Source organism: Styela clava, chromosome 4, assembly GCF_964204865.1.
Source record: "Styela clava chromosome 4, kaStyClav1.hap1.2, whole genome shotgun sequence".
In the NCBI taxonomy this organism is placed as follows: domain Eukaryota; kingdom Metazoa; phylum Chordata; class Ascidiacea; order Stolidobranchia; family Styelidae; genus Styela; species Styela clava.
Window position 1 is genome coordinate 16,409,441 of NC_135253.1, and position 9,539 is coordinate 16,418,979.

At 35.4% G+C, this 9,539-nt stretch overlaps 1 protein-coding gene and 2 non-coding genes across 3 annotated transcripts; all 3 read right to left on the bottom strand.

Annotated features, from left to right (window-relative positions):
* Nucleotides 1–7,964, bottom strand: LOC120326868 (ATP-binding cassette sub-family B member 10, mitochondrial-like). The gene is made up of 10 exons (XM_039393221.2): nt 7,433–7,964; nt 6,955–7,158; nt 6,449–6,651; nt 5,762–5,896; nt 5,284–5,430; nt 4,511–4,742; nt 3,675–3,809; nt 2,968–3,122; nt 1,922–2,181; nt 1–882 (listed from the first exon to the last, which is right to left on the bottom strand). The coding sequence occupies exons 1-10, from the start codon at nt 7,779–7,781 to the stop codon at nt 636–638; spliced, it is 2,067 nt and encodes a 688-aa protein (XP_039249155.2). The 5' UTR covers nt 7,782–7,964; the 3' UTR covers nt 1–635.
* A 31-nt stretch (nt 7,965–7,995) lies between these two features.
* Nucleotides 7,996–8,068, bottom strand: Trnaf-gaa (transfer RNA phenylalanine (anticodon GAA)). Its single transcript has one exon. It is a non-coding gene; the product is annotated as a tRNA-Phe (tRNA).
* A 5-nt stretch (nt 8,069–8,073) lies between these two features.
* Trnai-aau (transfer RNA isoleucine (anticodon AAU)) lies at nt 8,074–8,147 on the bottom strand. Its single transcript has one exon. It is a non-coding gene; the product is annotated as a tRNA-Ile (tRNA).
* Between the last annotated feature and the right edge of the window lie 1,392 nt (nt 8,148–9,539).

Below are 9,539 nucleotides of genomic sequence, written 5' to 3' on the forward strand. Positions count from 1 at the left end.
TTATGATTCACGATTTTTTTAATACGGAATTACAACAAAATAAGTAGTAACACTTGGAAATTTTAATCGTAAATAAAATGTATTACTTTTTGGGGTAAATAAGTGTGAAGGTATAATGATTGCCCCAAGCTTGGAACATATGTGTAAACAAAGTAGATATGACTGCCTTTTGTACGAGTTAGGTGAGTCGGGTATAATTAATCTCTTAGCTTCATTTCTTGCAAATCAAAATTTATTCAAAATACAGAACACATATTTTGAAGCAGCGAGCAACAACCAAGCATTGGCTAATAACATAAAATTTAAAATGTAATGGGAGTTTTTATATGAAAAGTAGAAATCTCAATATAACAAATTAATATAGTTGCATATGATAAAATTTGCATTTAATACCATATTTTGTCATTGACTATCTGCACAGCAATAATGAAATAAGCATACCAAACGTATAAACCCTCATAGTGCGAACAGCGAAGTACATTTTTAAAGTCATTGGAATTGCTCGCACGTACCAGATTACACTAAATTAAAAACTCGTTTTAATGGGCAGCACACCATTCAAATTTGCACTTTTCTGCGGGGATCGCATTTGGCCCCGAGTCCGAGGTTGCACACCCCTGATTTAATACAAAAAACTATGATACACTCTGAGTTTGTCTCTCCACTAATTTCCTGAAAATTCCGTCATCTATTTTCATAAGTTGTTCATAAGAGCCTAATTCAGCAATACTTGTACCATTTCGATTATTTTGTGACAAAACTGCGATGACATTTGCATGTTTTATAGTAGATAATCGGTGAGCAATTGTAATTGTCGTTCTTCCAATCATTAATCTGTCTAGCGCTTCTTGAACCAAATGCTCGCTTTCTGCATCCAATGCACTGAAATGATACGAAAGTTTGGATGAAAAGGAAAATATAAAATAAGACATCACGCTTGTGGGGACTTCATTGGGAAGGGTGCATTTAAAATTGTGACGTCATATCTAGTATTTTACAAATTTAGGTGTGATGTCATAAATAAATTTTGAATATACTATGACATCATAATAAATATTTTACATATTCCTGTAAAGTACATATGAGTGTTTTCGAAAATATGTTTATCTGTGCAGTTTAATCGAAGGAGTGTCAACAGGGCTTGCCCTTGTTATTCTAGTTCATGGTGGTCCAAGGTTGTGGGCTCCGCGGGCCACAAAATTATTTTGGCATTGGTCGCGGGCCAGAATAGTACCAAGAATAGGTAAAGAGGTAAAACAAGACTTCTATTGTGTAAACACATAGTTATCAGGCATTGCCAACCTAAGCTAATGGAATCCGCATTCGATTTTCAGTTTTCTATTATGCCTATATTGTTAGCATATATTTCTGACCAAAACAATAGAAATCCAGGTAACAATTTAAACTGCCCATCCCATCACATCATTCAACTTCGCTAGTTGCTTCAGCTAGCCATCATACTAGTCAATTCAGTCACAGTGATGATATAACAACAATATGTCAAACGATTCTCCTGATTTATATTATGAGAAGCAGTTTAAAATACGATATTTTGATTACTCTTCGAATGCGGCGCGGACCACAGATAATGAAGCGGCGGGCCACATGTGGCCCGTGGGCCTGGATTTGGACCACCCTGCTCTAGTTCATGGAGACAAATAAATCACCAATAATGTGCAACCACCTAGGCAACTACTTTGCCTTTTTCAATGTCTTTGTTGTTAGATAATCTGAAAGTCTTGCCCAAGTCAGATGAAATGCAACGATAAATATATGTCAGATCAATTTTTCTAGCACCTTGAGCTTCTACACTCAGACATTACCTCAGTATGAATTTGTCACAAGATTAACATATGCGAAAATAATAGAATCGACAATACTACTAAGCATACCTAATTAGAACAAACAAAAAAAAACTCACCTAGTCGCTTCATCCAATACTAGTATCTGTGGATTTTTCAACAAAGCCCGAGCAATTGCTATTCGTTGTCTTTGTCCCCCAGATAATGTGATTCCTCTTTCTCCAACTAATGTATCAAAACCATCAGGCAATTCAGATATAAAACTATAAATATTTGCTTGTTTTGATACTTCTATCAGTTGATCTTCTGTTACTAAACTTGCGTCTTCCGCACCATATGAAATATTTTCACGAACTGAACCAGAGAACAAGATTGGTTCCTAAAATATTTAAAGTCAAGTTTATATTTTCCATTGGGTGAAAATAGCATACTAAAATAAGAGAGATGAATAGTTAAACACACAATTTTACTGGGGCAGTGACCGCCAGTTGGGAGGTAGAGAAAAAAGTAAGGTGACTATTAAAACATTGCCATAATACGATAGGTTTTTGAATTAGCAACTGGAATTAAATCTACTAAAAATAGAACCCAGGAAAATTTATCGAGTACTCTATGGAGACTGCAGATGCATTGAGGATTTCAATATCTAATAATACCATAAATATTTAGTATATACCATATTGTAAGAAGCATTTGCCATAAACTAAACAATAAGTAGTGAAGTGTAGTTGAGGATAATACTCTCAGAAACAATTTCCAACAGGTTTACTATTATCCTAACTAGATAGTGATCGGAGACCGCCGACCTATCGATCTTGCGGTTTCGTATCCTTCGCTCTGACTCAATAGTGACACCACGTGTCCCACCACTAGTTAATTAATAACCTGCTAATCATACGACATATTTCATCCAAAATCGGTCCGAGATATGATAATGCACATGCAAAATTTGGAGCAGATTCAACCTCGTTTTCGTGAGATATAGCGTAACATACGAATGTGAAACAAACAAACAGATAAATACCTATCAACATACTTACCGATCAAGATCGGTAAGTAATGACTTGACTTAATAGCTAACAACATATGCATGCTAAATAACCACCTTAGATTATGTATATTGTATAGTACCCTGCCATGCGATACAAAAATACATAAAGCTCACCTGACTCACTGTACCAATATGTGAGCGAATCCACGTAGGATTGATTGTTTTCAAATCAAAATCTCCAATCTTGATAGAACCGGTGTTTGGTTCATAATATCTTAATAACAATGATCCAATTGTAGATTTACCTGAACCACTTGAACCTACAACGGCTGTAAAGTAAAACGTAGAGCATTAACACAATGAGAGTGTATTCAAATGACACAAATTCTTTTGACATTATAGGTATTATAAGCAAAGTTGAAGTGATTTAAAATTAGTATTATAGTTTGAAAAAAGTTGAAAAAGGATAAAAAATGTCACATCACATTTAAACAATGTAGGGCGCAGTGGCCTAGTAGTTAAAGCGTTAATTTAACTATGATGGCATCGCAGGTTGGAATCTCACGCCTACCACTCACCCAAAGTTTATTAAATTAGGTAGGCAATGCCAAACCGGATAGATAACGGTACTTCTAAATCTAAAATCAAGTAGCTTCTCACATGTCAGTGTTTGCCTATGCTGAGCCAAGGCGTCATATAAAATGCTTCTCTGAATGAAAACTATTTTTACTTGACCATGGGATAATATAAAAAATGGAGAGATGTTATTTCACAACATGGAACGAATGTCAATGCTGGTAATTTGGTTTAATTATTCACATAATAAAGAAAGTATAAAGAAAGACATCAGCACCTGACAACTTAATTATACTTCGACAAACCTGTTACTGATCCAGCTTTTACAGTTAGATTAAGATTGTTGAAGATCTGATATTCGTCTCTTGTTGGATATGTAAAATTTACATTGTCGAATATGATATTGCTGTTCTTCAGTGATATGTTGGGAATTACACCCTCTGAACATCAGAAAATGTTGTTCAGTTTGAAATGTGAAGTCAAAATCACTCGGTCAAAATAGATGATACTTAATCCAAACTTAGAATATACTGTACGTTATAACTGGTCATTTGCACAATTACAACTTAGACCAGGGTGTGCAACAGGCGGCCCGAAGGGCACAACCCGGCCGGTCAAGTAATTTAGTGTAGAACTTGTAAAATTTTTCTAAGTGCCCTAAGTTGTGGAAATAGTTTCTTCAGAAGGCTTATAATATCATTCAAGTCAACCATGGGCAAACCATTATTACTGACAGTTCTCTGTGTGAAATTTTGTGTGTATGGTTCGAAGCACCTTACACCACTACCAATCACTCACATAAGTCCCATAAAACAAGTTAGAACAGACAGATCACGATTGAATAGCTTTCAAAGAATAGATTAATTAAATTATTACATTTCTGGTGAAACATCTTTTAAACTTAAAAATTGGAGGAGTTAGCACAGAGTTTCTCAAAATGGGGGCAATCGGGCCTGGGGGAAGGCGCACATAGGGGTTCTCTGGGGTCCACAAGCATAGGCCTTCAATGAGTTGAATACTAAACTCGATATTTTTTGGGGGGTCACAAGGGTTAAAGAGTCTTTGGAAGGAGGGGCACAAATCTAACGAAAGTTTGAGAACTAGCAGAATAATGCATTATGACAATATTGGCTAACTTTACCATTAACAGGAATAAGTGGATTTCGATCTGCAAGCTGCCACAACCTCGTCGAAGCACCAAGAGATTTATTAATATTTGTGTAGAAGCTGCTCAGTCCTCCAATAGAAATCCCGACATATCCGGCATAAAGTAAAAATGCTGATAAATCTCCAACGGTAATAACAGATGATTGCATCATTAAACCTCCATAGTATAAAACAAGTAGCATGATGGAATTGCCCGATAAGCCCATCTGAAATTATCATAATATGATGTGGAAAAAAACGTATAGATAACAATATTTTGATTCAAATGATTGTCGATTAGTGCAAGGTGTAAAATATGGAATTTCAGTGTGTTTCCATTCTTAGAAGAATATTTTTGGGGAAATCAATTTGAACAAGGTATAACTGGGATATATGTAACGTATTCTACCAGCCATAAAGTGCACCACCAATAAATTGCCAATATTGGGGTGTTGTCCAGAAAAAAAAGCGAGCACACCGCACCGGGCAATGAGGTACAATTGGTCTGGTACTGGTTTTGAGCTTAGGCAATAAAGCACTACCTGATCCATACATAAGGCGCACCGGCTTATAAAGCACACAATCAATTTTGATAAAAAAAAGTATTCAAAGTGCGCCTTCAAATGCGGTAAGTGAAAAATATAGAGTCAATCAAAACTACTTAGATAATTGATATGATCAACTTGGAAATACTCATGAATATACTACTTGATATAATAGAAAAAATTTAAGTTTAATAAATATTGTTAATATAACACTTTGACTTACCAAACCAAAAAATATTGCTTTTGCTACAGCTTCCCTTCTTCCATAATTTCGAACTTTTGAAACCATTTCAGAATAATTCTGACATTCAACAGATTCTCGAGCGAATGCCCTCACCGTTCTTATGTTACTTATTTTTTCCTCTGCAATCTTATTAAAGAAGGATTGGAAAAACAAAGTTAGTAAACAAAATTTAAGATGACTCAACCATATGATAGATAATTGACATTTCATCCAGTTCCCAACCCATGTCATATAATAACCGGTTATTTGTTTCAGATGCATGGTTTTGTTGGCAGAGGAAGACATAACCGACGAGCGGATACTGGGACCATCTAATGACAGTGAGGGGTCAGGCCATCCTCTGGCACGTAATTAACCCCACATGATTCAAAATCCTGCAGGGTAATTAGAGGTGCAATGGCAAGCATGTTCCTATCACTTAGAAGGAGTACTACTTGAGTATATCTACTAAAATTACCTGGGTTGATTCAGCGAGTGCAGTTTGTGTCTTTTGTGTAATATTCCTTACAAACCTTCCATATATGATAGCAGTGACAGCAACAGGTGGGACTACACTCAATACAACCTTTGCTAAATCAGCAGACATGAAGAACTAAAAATGAGAAATTGTGTTGTATAACGTCTATCATAATGTTTAGGTTAAATGAAGCACAACTGGCAGTAATTAGCTGACATTTCTAAGTTTTACACAGAAAAGCTTTATCAGGGCGTGATTCCGTAAAGATAACTAGCCTATAATTATGGTGAATCGATAAATAAACTTGAGCCATTGATAATTTATAATAATTTCATATTTACGAGCATTCGCTCAACTTTAAAAATATCACCAATCTGTGTCGAGTCACGAGTCTGGTCAATACCTGAGTTGAGTTTTACTGTAGTTAGAGACGAGTCAGAGTCATTACATTTAGATGACTTGAGTCACTTCGAGACTTTGATAATGGTGACTCGAGTCAAGTCAATGTCTCTAAGCTCCCCAAATATCTCATCAATTAAATATCAGATCACCATGTGAAATAAAGACATCAGGGTGGTATCTATTGCTGCTAACCATGGAAGGATACCCACATACTTTTGGTAATATAGGCAGCATGAATCAGGTTTCCATTATTCCCTATTCTATAACATTTAAGTTAAGTCTAACCATCATGCCAATTCCTGCAATAATCTGAGCAAGCGATCTCAATCCATCTGATACATTCTGAGTAACTGATGAACTGACAAGCTCTGTGTCTGCAGAAAGTCTGTTGATTAATTCCCCAGTTCTAGAAGAATCGAAGAACGCAATTTCTTGTCCAAGAATAGATGAATATACTCGTTCCCTCAGTTTTTTCATGATGTTCTGACCTAAAAAGAAAATTTTTTAGAATTGGAGTATTTTTTCAGAATTCTGTAAAAAGTCATTAACAATATTACAGTATTAGGGAGTTTATTAAATTATAGCGCATATATTGAGCATAGGTTAGAAGGCCCCAAACTGTGAGTCTTGATGAGTCAAGTCGAGTCAATGGTCATGACCCAAGTCTCTGATTGAGAGTGACTCGAGTTGATTCAACGACTCAAGCTTCTCAACACTGTAATACTACAGTACTACGCAATCACACATTCTATCAACAAAACTTCAAAATGAAAAAGTATCACACAATTTACCTGATAGCTGCAAAAGATAAACCCTTCCAGCATTTGCTGCAGCACCAATGACAAATATGGTTGACAGTCCTATTGCAACTTTCATTAATGTGTCTTCCATTCCACCCTGAGATGCAGCCACTTGCACAAGATCAATGAGACGTCCCATGCAGAAGGGTACAGCAAGAGTGACAGAACTGCTAATTCCAAGCAGAGTGATTGCTCCTGTGTTTTTTTGATAGAATATTATAGAATTTGTAACAATTTTGTACTGTGATTGCCATACTTCAATATCAGAATTTAATTTTTGACACTGGGTCACAAATATCCCACAACAAAAATTGAAATTTACTTTCAATTCTATCAATCATTATGCTTATCATAAGAGAATTAAGTTAGTAGAATATCATAATGTTAATTTCCCCACTACTCAGCTAATACAGTAATATTTAATTAGACTACAAATTACAGAATACTGGAATAAAGAAATCCATTTTACCTGCTAGCTTTTTTGCTTCTGGTCTAGCCAATGAAAATAATCGTGAAACTTCAGACGCTGTTGGTACATTCCTATGATCCTTGACATTATTACTCTCTTTCTGGTTATTGGTTACTTCTGACGAACGAAATTTTGATGCAGTATGCAGAGAAGACCATGATTGCACATTGATGAGATATGCATTTTTATTTATTTTATATTTCAATCCATTAATAGTGTGCAATTTGCATCTTGTAAAAATATCAGGACTTTGATGTGAAGTGTACAAGCTAGGCGATGATGAATGCTTCAAACGCAGAAGTAAATCTTTATAAAAAACCCGACTGCAAGCCGTCATAAGAGCAACCATATTGAAGTTTTTCGATAGTAGCCACCTTGGCTTCAGCTTGCAGGCTTGTGATATATCAGAAGTCGACTGCCCGAGAGTAAAACTTGAAAAAACTTTGTCTGTATGTGGAAAAAGACGTTTGTTGACCGAGACACAGAATGAATTTGCTACAGAAATTTGAAGTGTACCAAAAATCGATTGAAGCGATTGACAATGCATGAAGATAGTAAAAGAGTGCCTCGACCCGGGATTGAACCAGGGACCTTCAGATCTTCAGTCTGACGCTCTCCCGACTGAGCTATCGAGGCGTGTCTGGCCAGTACGGGGATCGAACCCGCGACATTCGCGTTATTAGCACGACGCTCTAACCAACTGAGCTAACCGGCCGACGTGCAAAGGGATTCAGATTTATGTTCTCATTCCGCGAAGCGGTCTCTCTTCGTGACGAAATAAATTTTACGCCGTACAACCTTCCCGTACCGATTTGTCTTGGACATAACACTGTGCATATATTTATTAGATAAGCCAAATCTACATTACTTACTTGTTTCATTCATACATGTATTGCATACGCTATTATAAAATATATTCACGAGCTTGACTCGAGACTAGGGTTGCCAACTATGAAAAGTCTCAATAAAGGACATAGATTACTGTCATCATTTATTTTGTAACTTGCGGGAAAGAACAATATAAACAATGAAACAAAAATTATATGCAGGCTAAAAAGATATATTAAAAAATATGTGTTTTTCATTTAATGTTTATTTAACATTGACCCAATCAAACGGCATTCTGTGAACAGTTTAGTGCTTTGCATCGTGCCAAATTGTTTTTGAATAAGTGCAACTTCATCAAATAGGTCAAAGATATTCAAATTAAGTTTGTCTTTTAGCTTCAAATGCTCTACAATTTTTACAAGTGTCTGATATTTTGGAGAAAGATTATCCAAAAGAGATAATTTACCAAATGTTGAATTTTCATCAAAGTCACATTTTTTTCCCAAATACCTTATCGCATCGTAGAGACCAATTATACGTAGAATTTTCAGTTATTGAACTAGAATTCACTCAAGTCTTGGAGTTTTGCCACTTGCCATATTCGTAAAATTAATGTAGAATATTTGAAATTGTAAATAAAATTGGTATTTCATTGGCTATTAGAGGCGTACCAAAGCGAAATTAAAAAGAATAATTAAAAGCTTTCAAATACATAAACGGAGGCGATTTAAAAACGAAACAATATCAAACACATGTATTATAACTATCGGGCAAAACGACGTTGGAAAAAATAAAGGACAACTATCATCTCAAAAAGGACAAGGACAAAAATCTAAAATAAAGGATTGTCCTTTGAAATAAAAGACGGTTGGCAACCCTACCTGAGACTGACAATTTACGATTTCTATTCCCGCCATGTTAACAATATTTTAATAGCGCTGGAAATTCGTACGTCTGAGTTCAATCTCATTTTCGAATCGTTTCGAGAGAGATAGGCCTTGTCATTTTACGACGGGGCCGTGTTGATTGCCTACTTGCTGAAATATTAAATTGAATAGTGCTCATTTAATTACATTGAATTTCGAAATCACTTGAATAATTGTCGCTTGTGATTTGCTTTAAACCAAACTTAAGTAAGTAAATTGATGTAAATGTAAGCAAACATGTGTAGCAAATGTGGAATGTAACTATGGATTATAATGTTATTTAACACTTTTGTATTGTATTATTATGTTGAATCCGTAGTAGTATATATTTACGGTGGAATTAAATAAAAATA

What these genes read in the sequence shown, in the direction of transcription:
- LOC120326868 (XM_039393221.2), bottom strand. Translation starts at nt 7,781, where the DNA reads ATGGTTGCTCTTATGACGGCTTGCAGTCGGGTTTTTTATAAAGATTTA. An exon ending in AGAAGCAAAAAAGCTAGCAG is followed by an intron (nt 7,159 to 7,432) that starts GTAAAATGGATT and finishes AAAAAAACACAG; the next exon opens with GAGCAATCACTCTGCTTGGA. An exon ending in CACTCGCTGAATCAACCCAG is followed by an intron (nt 5,431 to 5,761) that starts GTAATTTTAGTA and finishes TTCTTTAATAAG; the next exon opens with ATTGCAGAGGAAAAAATAAG.